Source organism: Labrus mixtus, chromosome 3 (assembly GCF_963584025.1).
Source record: "Labrus mixtus chromosome 3, fLabMix1.1, whole genome shotgun sequence".
In the NCBI taxonomy this organism is placed as follows: Eukaryota; Metazoa; Chordata; class Actinopteri; order Labriformes; family Labridae; genus Labrus; species Labrus mixtus.
The window spans coordinates 3,721,696-3,742,410 of record NC_083614.1 but is presented as its reverse complement, the minus strand read 5'-3'; the positions used below and the strand labels follow the sequence as shown (position 1 = coordinate 3,742,410).

The window sequence follows — 20,715 nt, the reverse complement described above, 5'->3', positions numbered from 1 at the left end:
CTCCCATACAGATATATTAACCCGAAAAAAAGATTTAAATAATACCCCTAGATGAATCAAACTTAAACTGTGCAATTAAAAATAGACTTATACAAGAAATGTACATAACCTGTGCAGGGATAAAAATATATGTGAAATTTAAACAAGAACCTTTAAACAGTTGAGGAAAAAATCTGTAATTAGACCTGAATATAAAAAATAAGAATAAAAAAGTGTTGACCTTCTGAAGTTGTGAACCTACAGCAGCCTCTACCATCAGTGTGTGAATGTGTAGGTGTGACCTGCGGTGTAAAAGTACTTTGAGTCGTCAGAAGACGAGAACTATACATGTCTATTTACCATCAAACCCGCCCCTTCTCCATCAATATTTAAACCATGTATTCAGCCAGCTTCCTGTTTCTGGTGTGATTCTCTGTAAAGCAGACGAGCTCTGAAAGTTTTCAGCTTCAGCGTCAGCATGGCCTTCAAAAAGAAAAAGAAGGTAGGCATCAAAAACTTTCAAACTATGATAAAGATATCATTAAAAAGTAATTATGTGTGTTCTAAGATGTGTGTGTGGGACAGCACGTAGCCTCAGACAGCACACACTTTACGATCTCTACAAGCTCACCTTCTGGCCTCAGGTACACACCGCTCACCTTCAGGCCTCAGGTACACACCGCTCACCTTCTGGCCTCAGGTACACACCGCTCACCTTCAGGCCTCAGGTACACACCGCTCACCTTCTGGCCTCAGGTACACACCGCTCACCTTCTGGCCTCAGGTACACACCGCTCACCTTCAGGCCTCAGGTACATACAGAAATGTTTATGTCTGATATTTAAGAGTCAAGGTGATGTCTTCTTTCTAGCCTTTTAGAGATGTAACGAAGCAGCCAGGAATTTTGTGGATGTACCTTCTAACAGAATATAATCAACACTGTGAAGATGAAGACTTGGCCATGATGGCCAATGAGGCCAATGATTGTGAGATCTTGGTCAGCATGGGTCAGCCATGTGTGTTGTGTTTCTGAAGTGGTCTACTGGTCTTGAGAATGATTTTGTATTCTACAACACTATTAATTTTTAACCCTCCCAGTCTTCAGCATTAGTTATTTATTTATTTCTGATCGGTCGTCCATCTTTTGTTTTGGCGTTCAAGCTTCACTCACTCAGGACTCTGTGGATGTTGATGTGATGTGTGTGTGTGTGTGTCTCTGTCGTCATTATTCAATGCTTTTTTTACACGGCTAACAGATAAAGAATGTGTGCAACATAAACGTGAACATACTGAGGCGTTTTTCAATAGTTTATTTTACAAAATCTGTCGTTACAAGGAAGAAGAGAAAAAACATGAATGAAAAGATAATCCACGACGAGTGATCGGAACAGGATGTTAAATCTCCGGCTCCGGTCAGCGGTCCACCTAAATGTTGAGAGAAGAAGAAGAAGAGAATGTAGGGTTTGTGTTTGAAGCAGAGACACAGCATGAGCTGAACATAGACCCACTACAACATAGACCCACTAACATATGGACCAGGGGACCAGCTCAGTGACTGAAAAATAAAACGTTACTGAACGAGACTTCAGATGTACAGCAGTCAGAAGTATCTATACGCTCAAAACTTGATCCAAAGTCAACTGGACCTGGATGAAGATCTTGAAGACCCCCACAGGGAAGAGCGCTGGTTGTTAAAGGAGCATGTAACCTCATGGACCCACAGACAAACAGGGGGCATGCTTCTGATCCACAGAGCTCCGTCCACCTGTGGGTTTAGACCTGAAGAAGCCTTTCAAAGGAGGAGGGCTGAAATGTCTTTGACTAAGTCCAGTTAGCTTTGGATCCTGAGAACCTTCACAGAGATCTATAAACTCAACATCACGGTTTGATTTCCAACGTTATGACCGCTGTGAGCTCACCTGTGATGTCACTGCACCAGTCTGTACGTGATGTACCTGCCGGCTGTTTCACTAGGCCTGATGATCTTCACTACCTGAAAGGATTAAAAAAAAAAAGAAGAAAGAAGCTAAATGACATGTTGGACTCTGATGAAAGATGCTGATGTTAGTTTCTGAGGCTGAAATGGAGGAAGGACAGCACCAAGGTCGAGTCTGTTACCCACTGCCGGATCAAAATAAACCACAAAATAATCCCTTAAAATAAAATGCTTTAAAAAAAAAAAAGCAGATGATGATATGATATTTATATTGTTGCGGTATCACACACCACATAGTCTGTCACTGTATGTCAGCCCTGTGATTGGCTGGAGAACAGTCCAGGGTGTAACCCCGCCTCTCTTCCAATGACAGCTGGGATTGGCTGTAGCCCCCCCGGTAAAGATACTGATGTCTTGAAAACATTGTTTTAACAGAGGGCTTCATGTGACCGCTTTAACTCACACACCCTCCACATGATGACATGTACATTCATTAAAAATAATCAGCGGTTACCTGTCCTCTTTTCAAGCCGAAGTAGCGAGCCACAGGGTCTCCAGCCTGGATCCTCGGTAACTGACTTTCCTTCAATTTACTGAGAGGTGAAGATGTTGAGGAAGCGTAACGTGAAGTGAGGTCGCACACAGAACACAGGTCAAAGGTCAAAGGTCACAGGTGTAACTCCACTGCTCGTGGAGCTTATTAGAAACATGCAGATGCTTTTCAGGTCGGGTACAATCAGTTTAAGCTGAGCGTACTTTACTTCCTGTGTGCTTTTATTTTGAAATAAAGTAAGGCCCTTCCTGTAGAGTGAAGGTTAGGACAGGAAGTTAAGCACAGAAACAGGAAGTGGTTAGGGATCCCAAACTGAAGTCAAACAGCTCAAAGGAACGGTAACAATGTATGGTAACAAAGGTCAATGTGTGATGTCATAAGGTCAATGTGTGATGTCATAAGGTCAATGTGTGATGTCATAAGGTCAATGTGTGATGTCATGAGGTCAATGTGTGATGTCATAAGGTGGATATTACTTTGGACTCGTCAGCTGAGCTGTCTGAGAGTTTGTTAAAGTGAAATGAGACATTCAAAGATGCAGCAGTGTCCTTCTTTTACATCACTGAGACTACAGGGAGACACTGAGGACCACTATCTACGGAGAGCATGAAGGGACAAAATAACATGAGATTAATCAAGATTAACTCGTTAATGCTGACAGTCCTGATTTTTATCCTCCATGTCTCATTGTTGGTGCTCTGCGTCGTCTGCAGGGTAAAAACAGATCATTAAATCTGACAAACAGTAGAAGAAGAGCGCCGTGTGTAAGGATACTATCTCGCCAGCAGCTCCGTCACTTCCTCTTTCGTCATGACGATGTGCTCTGGAACAAGCTGCAGGATGAACAATGGTCTCATCAGAACAGCGTTGATGATATCACATCATTTTAAACACAGTGTTGATTTTACCTCGTGCTCTGTGATGTTGATCAGCAGCTCCTGCTGGAGAAACTGCTCCAGGATGTACTTGGGCGCCATGTCCACGAGAGACTGTAAGGACACTCTTACATTATTATATCACTATGAGCATCTTTTGAGGAGGTGTTATGACGAGGAGTATGGAGTGTCACATGTTAAGACGTCTGCAGAGGAGGAGCTCACCTGTTTGGCCGATGGCGTCATGCCCATCTGAACCACGATGATGGCTCGTGTGATGTTCTCCTCCTGCATCCTCTGACAGTACATCTTAATCGTCTTGATCCCCACCTTCGGCTCCTCTGACGGGACAATGACATCACACATCTGAGTTAGTCACTGAACGAGGCTACGCAAAGACACCTCCGCTTGTCGTTTGGACACGCTTGACCTACCAGGAAAGAAAACAAACATCTGGTCCGTGGGGTCGTCGTTGTGCGCCACCAACACGGTCAGGTCTGTGCGTCTGGGGCGACCTTCGCTGGGCTTGTCCCCGAACTGACTCTTGAATTCATCCAGAGTCTGGTCCAACTCGTCCTGGGTCACCAGGTAGCCTCTGTCATGGCACAGCTGAGGGGAGACAAAGAGTGAACGTTACAAACCATCATATTTAAAGGAGTGGATGATGAGGTGTTAAAATGTCAGAATGAAAGACAAGAGGATTTTAACATTCAGCAGGCAGAGGATTTACATGTCACAGTCAAGTCAGAGGATAAAAAACTAAAACCCAGGACGTCAGAGTGTCCTGTATTTTACAGAGGATAACCCTGACATGGACTAAACTGGATGGATCTCCATTCACCAGGTCCATGTTCTTCTGGTCCTTCATATAACTTGATTCTACTATCTTGTTTTTGGTTTGGAGACAAAGGACAGAAGTGTGGTTCTTTTGTTTTGGATCACAGATGAGTTACAGGTTCACCCCACAGCTCAGCACAGTGACTGATATAAGGACAGATTCATGACAAACACAACACTTAAACAATCCAGTAGATATTTAACATTTTGTAATTTAGCAACAGCTTGAGACTTTTCTGATGTATTATTTCTTTAAGAGGATTATACTTATTAACTAATAATTATTAACTAAACGAACTGAACGTCAAACAAACTGTTCTCTCATTAAATCCACTTTATTGTTTTAGATTTTTGACTGCTGCTGCTTCAGGTTGAGGCTACATGCTAAGCTAACAGACGAAAGAATCATTAAACTCACCTGCATGATGGTTTTACGAATCTTCCAGAGCCTGTAGGTCTCCTCTTCATCATCCATTTCGTCTCAGATATTTTAATTGATCTTAAATTTAATCTTAGATTTGCTTTATTTACCGATTCTTCGCTCGACTGTAAACAGCACAGCAACGCAGAGCGACACACGTTTAGACGTAGCGTCGCATGCTGATGACGTAAACAAAAAACCGGATAAATCTTCATCAGAGCACTGGGCTGTATGCTGTATGCAATGACCTGTAGAGGGCAGCAGTATGCATTGGCTGCGTCCAGTCTGCCGGGAATCTAAGAGACGAAGAAGACAAAGAAGAAGAAGAAGAAGAAGAAGAAGAAGAAGAAGACGTAACAACAACAACAGTCTGCAGGGTCTGCAGCTGGGAGGTGAATGTTGATCTGGATCAAGGTGGCCTCCTTAATAACAAACATGAGGCCGTTAGTCGTCATCCTGACTCTGGGAGCTGTGGCGAGCTGTGGAGTGCTGGCGATGGTACTGTATACTGTCTTATCCTCCACGGTAACGTAAACCTTCACGGTAACGTAAACATTCACGGTATCGTTTACCTGGACGGTACATGGAGGTGGTGTGTGGGGGCTCCTGTGATTTCTTGTGAACGGCTGGTTTAATGATATCTGTTGTTTCTCTGGCGCAGTCCTCGTTTTAGGCTAACAAACCTGCTCATCACACTGAGGCTGCATGTCAGTCAGGTTGTGCACGGAGTTACTGTTCCTTAAAGACTTAATACTTAAGTATAATAGAAATATAATATAAATCAAGTATATCCTCTGAAAATAACTCTGTGAGTAATGACTGTCTACAATGGGTGTAACACCCGAGTCCCACTGTCTGTGATGTTTTCAGAGTTTTCAGAGTCCTATCTTCACTTTGTTTACATCGTCGGGACGGCCGGCTGACTCCTCCCCTCACATATAAAAGTTGTTTAATTGAGGGACTAGAGAAAAGAAGAATAACATACTGTACTCACTGCTTAACTGTGTTTCTAGATCACACTCATTTCAGATAAATTTACATGCAGTGTGAAGATACGAGCATAATAAAGATCTTAAGGGTGACATCTGCTGGATCAAAAAATCACATAAAGCCTTTACTTCTGAAGCTACATGTCTCTCAGTCAGGTGGTGCACAGAGTCATTGTTGTTATAAAAGCTACATGTCTATTACTCCGTTTTTTTGAAAGTAGAAAGTCACTGACTCTGATGTTTCTGCTCCCCCTCATCAGCTGATTGGCTCATCAGAGAAGAACAGATCCTCTTGTCACGTGTTGTCCTCCACCCAGTGGGGAAGAGGGTATACTCTGAAAGAACCCGTCCAGGAGAAACAGCCTCTCTTCTAAACACTGACATGTCCTCCTTGTCTTGTTTTGTATGACGATGTGCTTTAACTGAATCTTTATCTGCAGTCGTGTACTCTGTACAGTCTGGTGAAGAACTTCTCACACATACTGAACAGAACAGGCTCCGTCACTGCAGACCAATCACAATCAGGCTCAGTCAGCAACCGATAGGTAACACACGTTACTAACTTACAACAGTGTTGCTAAGCAACCACAATGCTATTCTGTGAGAATATTACACTCCTCTGTATATTCAGTCAGTGTATTAACCAATCAGAGACAGAGGAGGGCGGGTCATCCCTTCACCATGCTTGAATATTATCAGGAGATGAAGAAGTGTTTCTACTGTGTGGAGACTGAACAATAAGTGTTTATACCTGTGTGTACACCTTCTATCTGTCTTCTGTAAACACACTGTGGGTTCACTCTCACTTCACACATGTTGTTGGATGTCCTTTCTTTCTCTCTGTGTTCTTCCCACCAGAATAGAAAGGTAGCGCCTGTTAGAAACTTGTCGTGTTTGAGCTTTAGTCGTCCGTTCTGGGTTCGGTTTATCTTTATTATTTCTGCTGTACGGTGTAAGGAAAGGAGTTCACCTTTATTCAAATGTATAAAAGTTTATGACTCTGGAACGATTCGACTTGTTGATCCAGAAGACGGATATTCAGAAAGTTTCCCATTTTAGATCGCTGAGTGGGAAAACTCTCGTTTACAAGGACACCGAGTTGTTACAGAATCAAAGAGACAGATGAAGGTTACTCAAATCAACCATCGATGAAGTAGATACTGGAGTTTCAGAAAACGCCAAAAAATTCACTAAAATAATGAAGCCAGCTCGGAGAGTTGAATGATAAATACAATGACACACATTGATGTAGAACAGAGACAAACAGAGGTGAGGAGGGTTACTATCGGGTGTCTCAAATGTCTAACAGGTCAAAGGTCACTTCAGGGACGTCAGGTGGTAGTAGTGTCTGATCACCTCGCTGTAGGTCGGGGGAGCTCCGTCTACTCGAGAGTCCAGCTTCTGCTGCCGGGACAAAGACCTCCTGAGGTCTTCTGAGAGCTTCAAGAATGATGAAAGAAAGAAAGATGTCGATGCATATCACGACTTTTAGTGAGAGAGGACCGCCCAACCTTTTTTTGTACAACATGATGACGAGTATCTTCGGGGTCACAGGGGTTAAGAATGGTTTATAAAGCCGAGCGTTCAGGGGAGCAGAACTCATCGTCTCTGAGTGTTGACCAATAACCACCTCTGTTGCTCAGTGAGTCTTTTCATTTGGTAAAGTGATGTTGGAGGGTTATGAGCAGTGACAGAGTTCAGTCAGAGATTAGGTCGATGATTTGTAATCTCTTGAAACAACGTCTCTCTTGTTCAGAGTGTGATCTCTCCTCGGCTCAGACGGAGACTCAGGAGGTTTTATGTGCTGCTGATTTTGCTGACGTAAGGTTTTTGTTTCATTCAGGTATTTATTCCCCTTACATAAGATGTTGATTTCTTCAGACTGTCGCCCTTTCCCCTGCCACATGGCGCCCCCCTCCCTCCCCCCTTTGCTTTTATAAGGCGTCCACTCTCCTGCTGTGGACTGTGGACTGCAGGACGGGGTGGCGGTCTGATGTGGACTTGTTAGTCAGCAGAAGAGATTGGACCTATTGAAGGAGTGCAGTCTATCACATGGGTTAATGATCACCCCCGCTCCCTTTATATGAGGACTCTGAGACCCAGGCTCTGACTCAGTACTGACACTGTGGTCAGACTGTGAGGGGGCGGAGCTTCAAACCAATCAGCTGCTTACTGATTTGATCACTTTCTGCCTTCAGAGGAGCTCGCTGAGGGGCAGTCATGCGCCTGATAGGCTCCGCCGTGCTTTTCTCTGTCCTGCTGCAGACGATGGTAAGAAAGAAAAACAAGCAGAGGCTCTGACTTTGTCGGATGTGGCTGAACTGAATCGCTCATGGGTGAAAGGAAACGGGTCGAGTTTCCGTTTATTTGATGTGTTTTCAAGTGTTTCTTATGCAACATGCCGAGGTGAGGTAACAGTATTTAGGAGTGAAACTGTTACTCTCCTGGTCGGTTTTTTAGCTCCAAACATTGTTCCAGGGATCCATTTTTTCCTTTGAATATTTTTTTTTTGTATTTAGTTCAGAAAATATAACAAAGAATTGTTTCACTTCTCCAGCTTTCAAATGTCACTACCAGATCTCCAGAGTGCTCCTTTAAGTGGGATAGTTCAGAAGTTTAGCTCCTGTCACTAGAGATGGGACAGATCGATCGGATGTCGGTGTTGGTACTGATGGCTCCGATCAAGAAAGATGGTCGAGCACTTTCGACATTATCGGCTCGCTCAGCCTCTCTTTGAAGTGGAACCCTAAGTGTCCACAACTCGTCTCCATGACGACGCTCAGACGAGATGGAGCAGCTCCTTCTATGTGATCAACTCTTACACTTCAGTTAAAAAAATAATAATTTGAAAAACCCTGTCAGTTGTTGCTGCTTCCTGTTGGTGTGTGAAGCACAGAGTTCAGACACTTTTCTGTTGAATCATTGCAAACAAACATGGCGTCACTAGAGGAGGTCTAACATCATTCTCAGGTCACGGCGGTTGTTGCAGACTTGATCTGATGACCTTTTCTTCAAAACTCTGGCTCTCTGGTGTCTCTCATCACCATACAACTAAACACTGCCCCTAGTGGTTAAATGTATATTGCATCCTGCAGACTGGTAGCAGGATACGCGAGGCTGAGGTCCTGCACTCACGTGGTTAAAAGCCATGATTCCCCGCTGGCCTCGACGTCATCTTTTGTTATTGTTTTGCTTGAGAGCCCCCTGGTGGTGAATCTACATACTGCATCTTTAACATAAAACAACAGAAACATGATTCATCATGGGGTGGAAATCAGGATTATATATTTATATATTTATTTATCCAATCAGAAGTGAGAAAGTGAGTCTGTGCCTCTCTACCATCCCTCATATCTTTTTCTCCACCCTGTGTTCCCACAGTCTGCTCCGACAGAGACCGCCTCTTCTATTTACGACTTCTCAGCCACAGACATTGATGGCAACGTGGTCTCCCTGGAGAAATACAGGTACGTCTATTTATGACTCAGAATCTGCCTTCATATAAAAACCTCAAGGTGCTGTCGCTTTAAGATTCTGTGTTTTTTTTTGTCTCTTTGTTTTGTTTTCAGGGGAAATGTTGTCATCATCACCAACGTGGCCTCCAAATGAGGAAAAACCCCGGTGAACTACTCTCAGTTTGCGGAAATGCACGCCAAGTACGCTGAGAGAGGTTTACGCATCCTCGCCTTCCCTTCCAACCAGTTTGGGAACCAGGTACGGAGCACAGCGACCTGAAAGACTCAGACTTTAAACTAAAGGCCCGTTTCCACCAGGCGGTCCGGCTTGGTTCAGTCCGCCAATAAATTCAACAAAGAAGAAGAACGCGACACAGTTAACAAATATCAGTGATTCTTAGGAAGGTCTGCTCCGAGGTCGACCATGGGGCGGAGCTACACACTGACAGAAGTCATAAAAAACTCAAACATCCTCTGAATTACTTTCTTGGAATTCACAAGGTATTTAAACATTTTTCGATTCTTTCGACCAATCAATGGGCAGCAGAGTGTCTAGCTCCGCCCCTTTAAGGTCGGATCGGTACGCTTGGAACCCCAACAGAAGGGGAGCAAGAAAGTAGGACGGTCGGGATCGCTTATTTTGGTACCATTCCAAACCCGAGATATGTGTACCGTACTGAACTGAACCGCGTGGTGGAACCCGGGCTTTAAGAGACAGATTAGTTTTAACTGATTAAGATGGACATCTTTTTTATCCAACTTTTGTTTTAGCAGCAGATTTTTAGTAGTTAGACTTTAAGACTAGGGATGAACATCGGGCCTCATTCAGTACAAACTCAAACTAAGGCTCTCAAACTGTGACCATGACATCTCTCACTTTGTTTTCCTCTGCAGGAGCCCGGCACTGAGGCTCAGATTAAGCAGTTTGCCGGATCCTACAACGCTCACTTCGACATGTTCAGTAAGATTGACGTGAACGGAGCCGGCGCTCACCCTCTGTGGAAGTGGCTGAAAGAGCAGCCCAACGGTAGAGGCTTCATGGGGAAGTAAGTGCAGGATGAGTGAACGTCTGAACTGTAGGGCCAACAGTCCGGGATTCATGAACTAACATGTGTTCTTTCTCTTCATTCCTGCAGTAGCATCAAGTGGAATTTCACCAAGGTAAATATTAGATATGTGGTTTATATATTTGAGTTAAGAGCGCTGACATTAAAGGTCACATATCCTCCTCCCCTTCTTCAGTTTAAATAAATCACAGAGCTCCTCAAAACATGTGTGTGAAGTTTCTTGTTCTAAATCCACTCTGATCCTGTATTTGATCATGTCTATAAACCCCTCTTTCAGCCCTGCTCAGAACAGACTTACTTTAAATATGTAAATGAGCTGTGTCTGACCACGCCCCCTCTCTGGAAGGGCTCGGGTGTACTCGGTCTTTCTCGCTCCATGTCCTATTGTTTACGGTGAGAAGGCAGACTCAGAGGACAGAACAAACACCTAGCTGTGGGAGGGGCTACTGCCCTTTGTGATGTCATGAAGGGAAAATCTCCAAACGGCCTGTTTGAGCACACATTTTCTGAAAAGTGGAGCAGACAGAAGACGGAGAGGATGGACTTTTCTAATCATTGGGGGGTTTGTAGACGGACTAGAGAAACATGTTAGAGTTAGAGAAACATGGGGAAGTGGATTCTGCAGAACATGTGACCTTTAACATCGTCTCTGTATGATTTACAGAATGCTAAGCAGAGGCTCTTGTTCTACAAGAAGTGTGTGAAAGCTTTTCTTTTTGTGCTTAATTCTGAAAGTAAAACAACATATTTGTTCATAATGTTTGAATTTGTTCCTCTGTAGTTTTTGATCAACAGAGAGGGTCAGGTGGTGAAGAGATATGGACCCCTGGATGATCCAAGTGTAAGTCTCACAGGATGTATTCATGTAGCGGTGACGCCACGTGTGTGTAATGTTCTGCAGCTGATCTCTTCTTCTACTGTCGCTTCCTCTCCAGGTGGTTGAGAAGGATCTTCCCCAATATTTAGACGTCTAACAGCTGATTGAAGACTCACCTCCTGATACTCCATCGCCCTGTTATCTCCTTTCTCTGTCTCTCCGAGTACCAGCAGACCAAGCTTGTTTTCCAACCCCAGATCAGTGACGGTCTGTTCATAAACCCGCATGGCGGACAGAGCAGACCTGATGAAAATGGCGTGCAAACCTCCTGGGAGGATACTCGAGATTACGTCTGTTTGGTTCTCTGGAGAAAAGGAGGAAGGATCCATTAAAGCGTCTTGTAGGAGATTTAAGTGTGGCGTAATGTTTCTTAATAAATGCACTGAGGTTTAGTTCTGTGTTTTTGTCTGTTTTATTTAGTTATCATCATTTTTCAGGGTGTGCATGAAGAATAGATGTTTAGTCCTGAGATATTAATCATTCTGCATCATGGTGACGACAGATGATCCATTCCTGTGCTCTCCAAGAATGAAAGTGTGTTTGAGTGTCAGAAAACGATGGAGCACGGGAGCTGAGGTGACATATCCTCCTCCTCTTCAACTAGTTTAAATAAGTCTCAGAGCTCCTCAAAACAAACTTCACACACAGTTTCTAAGTTCTAAATCCACTCTGATCCTGTATTTGATCAAATTTGATCTATAAACCCCTCTATTTCAGTCCTGCTCAGAACAGACTGTTTCTGTGTCTGTACCTTTAAATATGTAAATGAGCTGTGTCTGGTTATAGACAGAGTACCTGAACTCTGGAGACAGACAGTCCTGAATGTCAGTAAGACAGAGGAGATGGTGTTTGACCTTAGGGGGGTTGGTGACCACAGGCCTGTGGTAACTATCAAACAGGTCTCCTATAAATATCTGGGTGTTTTTATTGACCATGCAGTGACCTCACGCATTTCTAAAATCAGAATGAGTGACATTTCCAAGTTTAGGCTCTCCCTTTAAATGAACAGTATGTAAATGACACCTAGTGTTTAAAATGGGTACTGCAGTCTAAATTCTAAACATTGTAGAGAGCGGTCTCTCCCCCTCTCCTCTCTAGAGTGGATGCTCACACAGGTCACCATGTGGTGGACTCTGAAGCTTCAGTGTTTATCCAGCTCTGCATGGGTCTGTAAACCTTTCTGTGTTCTAACCTCTCTCCATTTTTCAAAAGCATCTCCAATATTGATCCTAGTTTGAGCACGTTTCTGCTCGTGGAGCTTATTAGAAACATGCAGAGGCTTTTTAGATCGGGTACAATCACTTCTATCTCAACCACTTCTCTTGACCTTGATATTAGCAAATCATTTTCCCTATAGTAAGTACAGATGTTGGTGGAGATAGAAAGGGTGTAAAAAAAAGAAATCATTTAATAAATAAAGGAAGAACTACCGTCCTTTCCCTTACGATGAATTGCAGAATAGAATTTAAGTAGCGCAATGTTTTCTATTCACGTTTTTTTTCTTCACAGTGTTGAAAGTCCCGATGATGTGGAATAAAATAAAACCATAACTCTGATGAAATAACTCCTCAGGTTCTCTTTTGGACTTGGTACCAAACGTTCCATTTCTCCAAAAAGTTATTGAGCAACAAAAATCAAGGCTGTTCGTGAAATGAGAGAAATCTAAAAGTCTCCTTGGAAGGAAAATAATACAACAATAATGTATAGATGCTACAGCTCTGCTCTGAGGCCATGATGAAACAGGTAACTGGTTTAAAAAAAACATATTTTCATATAAACTGTTATTTCACTAACAAAGACTTTTTTTCACACATTTTCACACCGCTGTCGCTCATCACTCATATTATAGGTAATCTACTAATGGAGAATGATGTCTCATAAAAAGTAGAAAATGGTGCTGGCGTTGTCAGTGCTTGGTCTTTTAGTGGAAAAAGAAAAGAAGAGACGGAGGAGACAAATAAGGAGAAACCGCACTAATGGGTGAAAGCATGGATACTACAGCGACATGCTCAAGGGGCTTTACTGAACCTGAGAGGAGAGCTGGAGAGAAATTTAGAGATTTCTCTCACCGACCGCAAATTCCACATATCGAATCAGCCAAAAAAAGGCTGAGGGGTAGTGTCGGAGCCGGACACACCGTAAAGGCAAGGGCGACGACCGCTCACCGACAGTCCAACTGACTGACGGCCGACGATCTCCTTGGTGTGTCAGGGCCTTAAGAGTCGAGGGATGGAGGTAAGGGTCGAGAAATGAAGGGATGAATGGAAGGGTTGGAGGTGAATGAAAGAAGGACGATGGACTGGTGTCAGTGGATATAGGTATGACTTTAGGAAACCAGAGGGGTTGAGACTCCGGGTTGGGGATCCGTCTCTTCTTTGCTGTCTGTATGGACCCTGTGGTTCCTCTATTTAGACAAAGACAGAAGTGAAGAAATACAGAGGGGTTTGGGGGGGAGGAATGTGAAATCGGCATCAGAGGAATAGGAGTGATTAAATACGTATAAAACGGCAATGGGTTGTGTTTGAGGCGTTGAGAGCTTCGAAGTTTGAAAAAGCAGTTGCTGCCCAGCTCCACGACCACCTACAACTCAATAACCTCTAAGACAAATTCCAGTCTGGCTTCTGCCCCGTCCACAGCACCGAAAACAGCCCTGGTTAGGGTCACAAACGACCTCCTAATGGCAGCTGATGGCAGCTCTCCATCCCTGCTCATCCTCCTTGATCTGACTGCAGCCTTCGATACCGACGACCACAACATCCTCCTGAACCGACTCCACAGCACCATCGGACTCTCAGACACTGCCCTAAACTGGTTTCAGTCCTACCTTTCTGGAAGGACTGAATACGTTGAAATCGCAGACTCCAAATCCTGACGACACCCAACTGTACATGAAAAACCCACACCACCTCTTTCACAGCCTCACCACCTTAATCCACACTCACCACCTGCCTGGAGGAGATAAAAGGGTGAATGAGTCAAAACTTCCTCCAATTAAACAGCTCAAAAACCGAAGCCATCCTAGTGGGCAAACCTCACCAAGTTCAGTCATCTCCCATAACTACCATATCCTTCTCTTGTCAAGCCTCTCCACCTCCTTACTGCTCACCTACTTCCCATACACAATGCTCACAACCAGTGGTAGTTAGTCATCGCTTTTGGACTTAGAAGTTTGTTAGCTATTTTCCTGGAGAGTTTTTCTTTTGTCTCTTTTTTTGCCCTTTATCGTTCTTGCCTGCCCCCCTGCCACATCCTCTCCTGTAGGATTACGAGCCATACTGCTTCTCTTTGGACAATTAACCCCCTCAAGACCAGCTCCTGGGTTTGTTATGTTGCACTTGGGTCCGGCCTTCTCTAGTGGCATCTTAACAGTTTTACTCATAACTGAGAAAAATACAATGGCTAAGGGGAATCTAATGTTAGGCTAACGTTGACTGTAAATGACCCAGAAGTCTGTTGTTAGTGTCTATTTTTATTTGAAATGTATTTCTTAAGGTTTGTGATAACTTCCTGTTAGTTACATCAAAAAGACGGATGCTCTTATTTTGAAAGGATAATGACAGGAAGTGAAGGTAAAGGGAACGTCTAGGGACACAGTGAAAACTGCTTGCATGCGGGTTCAAAATGATAATTACTACAGTGATTTATTTTGATTAAAGAGGACATATTCTACCCCTTCTCCACCTTTTCAAACAGTCCCCCTGTGGTCTAAATGAAACATCTGTGCTGTGCTTTGGTCAAAATATAACATGAATCAAGCACCAGAGGAGGTTTGTGACCCTGTATAAACCAGCTCTCTCAGAACGCTCTGTTTTGGTGTGTGTGTCTCTTTAAATGCAATGACCCCCCCTCCCTAAGGAGTTACTTAATAAGCACATTTTGTAGCAGAGAGTAGTGGCTGTGAATACAAACTGTTGGTTTAAGTTTAACAGGACAACATTAGCATGAAGTGTGGCTCCATCTAGTGACTGAAACACGTCACTGCAGCTTTACATTTTATCAAAAGACATGAAGACATCTTTCTCCCAGAGAGCTTCACAAACACGAGGAGTGTTTCAGACGAAACCTCTCGTAGTTCTCTTGATGTCCTAAAGAGGACAGCGGGGTAAATATGGAAATACTACAAATAACCCTGAAACCAAACATGCTGTTAATGTAGATATTATTTAAAACGTTTGACTCTATGCAAACCTTTCATGTAAATACTGTTAAACTCCAGCTCATGTACATTAACCCGTCTGTCACATCATTAAAAATGTTTTATTATCATGTTTGCACTATTGTCTCGTTTAGTTTAGTACATTTATACATCACTGCTAACCTGCTGTTAATGTGACAACAAAGAGCAGGGATCATCAGCGTATAAAGAAATCTCATCACATCTACGTACTTTGTTCTTTCTAATCAGTCGTAGGTGTTTCATATGAAAGAGACACAGATGAATGTGGATTTATTTAGACTCTAAACATTATAAATAATGATGCATTATTGAAGGTCAGAGGTTTGTAACAACATCCATCAGAACACAACAGAAGCTTCAGTTCAATCCTTCTGTGGTGATGAATACATGTTATGAACCACATAAATATATTCTTATCTTATTGTAGTTCTGATGGGTCTCTTTTGTGAACCATCTTGATCGACTGGTTGATTGACCGGTTGCTCGGTGGTGAGGTGGTTAGCTCTACTTTCTCACGGAAACAAAAGTTCTCCACTCTTGCAAAGCTCAATAAAAACAAGCACTTTGGCTCCAACACCTGCAATTGACGTCCAGTGCAGGGTGTATCCCCGCCTCTCGCCCAACGGTTTTGTTTCAGTAACAGAATTTAATACTAGATTGTGAGTCCAGTTGTTGAGTCAAATACTGTGTATGTGTTTTGAGGGGGGGCTCTTCCTTTTGGAGGGGTGGCCACAGGGGGGACCAAGCTCATTGTTACAGGGACACTGGCCACTGTTGGCCCCTGCCTAGAACCACATGTCACAGACACAGAGAGCCAGTCCAGCTGATGCTGCTAGTAGTACCAGTCCCAGTCCAGCGTAGAGGCCAGGTCTTCCTCGACTCTCTGGTCCCGGTCTCCCTGTTGGTCTCTGAGTTTCAGGCTCATGAGCAGCTGCTGTGAAGGAAAACAGATATTTACTACCACATTAAACTGTGAACAAGCAGATGTCAGGAAGAATGAATCTGAGAGAAGATCAAACTACCACATGAAAGAACAAGATGTCAGCTGAAACTTCTTGATGATCAGTTAATAAACTACTGAGATCTACTGTGTCTACTTACCGGTCACATTAAGGCTGCATTCACCACGACCAGCATCGTTCTTCATCTTCATGTCACACACGTATCGCCCCGAGTCTTCAGTCCTTAACGAGGACACGTGCAGTCTGAGTCGTCCTTCTTTGAGGACGTCTTTGTCACAGTGGACTCGTCCTGCAAACTGTTTGTGCTCAGGCGCTGGGACCTCGACTCCTCCCATCAGTTCAAAGAGTGTGGAGACTTTGTGATCAGTGACCATCAAACACAACATACGAAGAGAGTGAAGTGAGGGGTCATCTTGGGGTGTGAAGGTCCACTCCAGCGTGATGCTCTGGTTCTCCTCTGCCTGATAGAAGCTCTGACTCACGTTCACTTCAAATGTTCCTGCTGAGGAGACACAGAGGGTGAGAGAGGAACATGAAGTCTTTGTCTCTGCAGTCTGAGAGAGTGTTTAGTCTCCTCTCTGTGAGGACATTTAAGTGAAGGTGTGAACTAACCACAGACACAGCAGGTCAGCATGAGGAGCAGCAGGATCCTGCACATCATCTTCTTCCTGTGAGAGGACACAGAGCTGAAGAGACACAAACACATGAGGTCAAAGTTCAGTCCTCTCAGGTGAGCAGAGACCCCGAATTGTCTTTTTTGTTTAGGAAGGTTCCTAACTGAGTGAAATGAAGCATTTAAGTGGCAGCCACGATAAGAGCTGTTTGAATTCTCTAAAAGCTAAGGAAAGGTGGGCCAATGCTTCCTTTATAACCTCCTTTAGGATACACTGGACCATCCTTTACCAAAGGAGATGAGATATGACGTCCCTCAATTCCTTTCGTCGCAGATCATGTAAGGGACATTTTTATCAGATGATGTTTTATTCAATGTATTTCATTCACTTAAGAATGCTTTATGCAGTTGTACATTTGTATAAAACATTATGTGTAGGTTATATCTTCCATAAATGTAACAATTAATTTCATACAATCATATTCATTTTGATGTTAATTTATGAGCGGACAGGAAGCTGATGGTTTCACTTTTGTTACTTGTAGCCTGGTGGTCTATATTGATTTTATTTCAATCCCAACCTTGTGGTGATTAGGATTATTTCACCGGTAAGAAGACACAGGGGAAAGTTTTTTAGATTATCTTTTTGTAGTCCATTTTCTAAACATTGTAGTTTCACCACGGCAGACCCAGGTCATTAACCTCCGCCGGCCCGTCGCATTTAATCACGTGGCCTAGTGGAAATGTGGTCGGATTGTCAGAGCAACGAGATCGCCTTTCCCTAAGTCCTTTATGAATTCTCCTAACATCTTTCCTTAACCTCATGACGTTTTCGCGGGGTTAAGGTAAAGTGGATAGTGAAAGGAGATAGGAGGGACAATTCAGATGAACCCCTACAGTCTGTCTGCGGTCATTGTTTAATCAGACAAGGTGACACATCTTCAACTACCACCAACAGTTTGCTGGTCAGTTAGTGAAAATGATCGTGAGATGGATTTGTCTTCAGAGAACTTTATTTTCACTGTGCAGACTTTATTATGTCGACATATGTGGAAATATGTGTGTGTGTGTGTGTGTGTGTGTGTGTGTGTGTGTGTGTGTGTGTGTGTGTGTGTGTGTGTGTGTGTGTGATTTTCTGTAACAATTAAATAAAGGACATGAATTGTGAAATATTTCCTCCAACGCTGCAACCTTACTCCACCATTACAATCAATAGGAAGACTTTGTTCTTTGTGAGAGAAATACTTGATATGTTTCTGAAGGTGTGAAGCCACAACTTGCTGTCTCACAGAGAACTTGAGGTGAGGCAGCGAGTTGTGGCTTCACACCTCTCATTGGGTTGTGCCTCACCTCAGATTGTTCAATCCCACCCTTTTGCTTTCTTACTGTTTGTCACCAATGTAATGTTTGTAGACACCCTCATTGCGGCCTCACCATGCGACGAGTTGTGGGTTCGCATATTTCCAGAGCTGGCCGGAAATATGCAAATTCAGCGATTTTGATCATGAAAATGATTGAATTTTTTGGAATCGTACAGAAATAACATTTCTAACACAGATCAGTAGAAAAATATATATATTTATTTTATTGAATCATTATTTGTTTTTTACTTTTGATGATGACCGCACACCTCTGCGTTGACATCATGTTTCTCTCAGTTAATGTTAATGTCATGTCAAATGTTAAACTCCAGGAACTGAAAACTGGTGAAATGCACTTCAGTGGAAAGGCTTTAAAATGCTAAATGATTTGAACTCGCCTGCTGAAGTAAGAATATGAAATGAAACAATGATAATTGATAAGTATTGTATCTTAAACAGCCAGAAGTTCCTAAAATAAAAAACTGCAGTTTAAGATATTGAACAATGTTTAGCTGCTGAAATCTTAAAAGGTTTCATTTTGAAGTAGATCAGTGTGGATTCCGCTTAGAAGAACCTGAAACTATTGAGCACCTTTTCTTCTCTTTACAGCTGGTTAAAGATCTGAAGTGATAACGCATCCTTTAAACCTTTTCAACTGTCATTTATTATATCTAGGTTATAACAAATGTGATTTTATCCAGTGGCAGTTCTAGACCACTTTTACTGAGGGGGCCAAACGGGGGCCAGTTGTTTTGTCAGAGAGAAGATGATCACTTATATATAATATAATATATAGGCTATATATTATGCCAAATAATAGAACACATCATTAAATACCATGATTTATATTTGTTTCAGTAACAGAATTGAATACTAGATTGTGAGTCCAGTTGTTGAGGGGGGCACACACACATACTCCTACGCACACACAAACACACACACACACACACACACACACACACACACACACACACACACACACACCTAAAAAGCAACAACAGGGCAGAATATTTTGCAGAAGATAGGCGAATCAAAACTAACAACTGGAAATATAAAACTGGCCACCCATATATAATCATTCTCAATGGATATCAAAATATCCTTTGTCTCTCTCCATACTTGGAAAACCATGACAAATTACATGTCTCCCTAAACCTATAACAGCACCATGGACAGAGCTATGGAGCATTGTTAAAAAAAGACCTCTTTACAAACTGGAAGAGCCAAAGAAATCCCTGAGAAAATTCACAAAACAATCTACCTTCACATGCAAAATATGCCAAGCCTTATGCCATAATATTGAAAAAATGATGAACAAAGTTCTGACTGCCATCGCAAGTAGTCTCATGCTAAATAATCAAGCCAGCTTTGACTTGCAGTCAAATAGAATTATGCATCTTACCTTAATTAGGCTAATTGAAAATAATTTTTTGTCTGTCCTTCCTGGTGAAATGATCGATGGTAGAGTGAAAAAGTTTGTCCTTAGATTTCAGCTCCAAGAGAATTCCCTTTTCTATTTATTTATTCCAGCGCTGGAGTTGTCTTCTGTTGCAGGTGGCACCTGAGACGCTGCTATCCTCCGCGAGGTTTATAAAACCACCCTTTATAAAGGAACAGAGAGATAGTCGCCGGTGAGCGACGGCAGTAGCTCAGGGGCGGGAAGCTGCGTGCGAGCCAATCGGAAGTAAGCGCTGTTATCAGGGTTGGGCAGAGCGACGTGCAGCGTGAGTGGTCGAGCAACTGAGAGAGAGCGGTGAATGTGATCGGAGAGGAGCAGGGATTTTGACAATCTGACAGTTTGCTTATGACGTCATCACATAAGGTGTTGTGTTTAACACTTTCAGAGTGAAAGGCAGCGGTTTCCGGATCTGTGCGTTCAACTTTGTCTTTAGTCAGAACGGGCTCTCGGTTTTGTTTTTGAGGTCTAAGTTTGGATCTTCTGATAGCACATTTTATTGTTTATTTCACGTCCTCCTTCCCACACCTTATGATTTCATGAGCTGCCATCGCAGAAATCGCACTTTTTCTCTTTCCAAGGTGGACCATCTTCACAAAATGCATTGTGTTTGTTCTAGAAATGTCTGTAAACATTACTCTTCATTGATTCACATCTCTGGCAGCTGATTACTCAAGCCTACAAAAAAGTCAAAACGCAGGAGGAGGACAAACTCTGTGAGCCATTGTGCGTCTGATCAGCCTGTATGTGTGTGCGTGCTCCCGCTGTGTGTGTGTCTCTCTCTCTCAGGCTGGAGGGGCGCAGCACGTTAACATATTTAATAAATATCCCCGTAATATTATTTTGGTGGTGGAGGGAAACTTAAATGATGGAACCTCAGTGCATGAGCGCGTTATTAAAAAGTCTGACCTGATGTGAGAAGAATCACTTGCAGGAAATATTATAGATCAATATCGATAATTAACGGATATCAACATGATTAAGACTCTTTGCAAACACAAATAGCGTTCCCGGAGGCAGTGAGAGACAGAGGCAGACAGGTGAGAGTCTGTAATCATCATTTCAGGGAGAGTCAGGATGAATTCAGCTGAAAATAGTGAAGCAGTAAACTTTAAAAAATATCGCAATATATTGCAGGAAAGAAAAATATTGCAATA

The 20,715-nt window shown here is 42.9% G+C and overlaps 3 protein-coding genes and 1 long non-coding RNA gene across 8 annotated transcripts in view; 1 reads left to right on the top strand and 3 right to left on the bottom strand.

Annotated features, from left to right (window-relative positions):
- Positions 1-1,276: 1,276 nt before the first annotated feature.
- On the bottom strand, positions 1,277-4,792 carry polr2eb (RNA polymerase II, I and III subunit E, b). The gene is made up of 8 exons (XM_061028528.1): positions 4,599-4,792; positions 3,778-3,952; positions 3,569-3,684; positions 3,377-3,457; positions 3,243-3,301; positions 2,430-2,508; positions 1,899-1,972; positions 1,277-1,404 (listed from the first exon to the last, which is right to left on the bottom strand). Exons 1-7 carry the CDS (start codon positions 4,653-4,655, stop codon positions 1,907-1,909), a joined length of 633 nt encoding a protein of 210 aa, XP_060884511.1. The 5' UTR covers positions 4,656-4,792; the 3' UTR covers positions 1,277-1,404; positions 1,899-1,906.
- Positions 4,793-4,952: 160 nt separating this feature from the next.
- The window catches only part of gpx4a (glutathione peroxidase 4a), a 101,063-nt gene continuing 85,300 nt past the window's right edge, over positions 4,953-20,715 (top strand). Inside the window, exons 1-7 of one of the 4 annotated variants that reach the window (XM_061034933.1) lie at positions 4,953-5,099; positions 8,972-9,057; positions 9,160-9,304; positions 9,940-10,091; positions 10,182-10,206; positions 10,894-10,953; positions 11,048-11,381. In XM_061034933.1, the coding sequence (XP_060890916.1) occupies positions 4,998-5,099; positions 8,972-9,057; positions 9,160-9,304; positions 9,940-10,091; positions 10,182-10,206; positions 10,894-10,953; positions 11,048-11,086 (609 nt within the window). In that variant the 5' untranslated portion in view covers positions 4,953-4,997 and the 3' untranslated portion in view covers positions 11,087-11,381. Of the gene's footprint in view, positions 5,127-7,597; positions 7,862-8,971; positions 9,058-9,159; positions 9,305-9,939; positions 10,092-10,181; positions 10,261-10,893; positions 10,954-11,047; positions 11,382-20,715 lie in introns of those variants that run through there. The other 3 variants (XM_061034931.1, XM_061034934.1, XM_061034932.1) reach the window with 3 other exon arrangements.
- Positions 11,250-20,715, bottom strand: part of LOC132972059 (uncharacterized) — a 71,487-nt gene continuing 62,021 nt past the window's right edge. Inside the window, exon 2 of the long non-coding RNA XR_009672849.1 lies at positions 11,250-11,560. This is a non-coding gene — a long non-coding RNA (uncharacterized LOC132972059). The remainder of the gene's footprint in view (positions 11,561-20,715) is intronic.
- LOC132972098 (programmed cell death 1 ligand 1-like) lies at positions 15,800-16,849 on the bottom strand. 2 transcript variants are annotated; one of them, XM_061034988.1, is made up of 3 exons: positions 16,741-16,849; positions 16,268-16,630; positions 15,800-16,100 (listed from the first exon to the last, which is right to left on the bottom strand). In XM_061034988.1, exons 1-3 carry the CDS (start codon positions 16,832-16,834, stop codon positions 15,952-15,954), a joined length of 606 nt encoding a protein of 201 aa, XP_060890971.1. In that variant the 5' UTR covers positions 16,835-16,849; the 3' UTR covers positions 15,800-15,951. The 2 variants fall into 2 exon arrangements, with proteins under 2 accessions (XP_060890971.1, XP_060890973.1); XM_061034990.1 differs by having other exon boundaries at positions 16,268-16,627.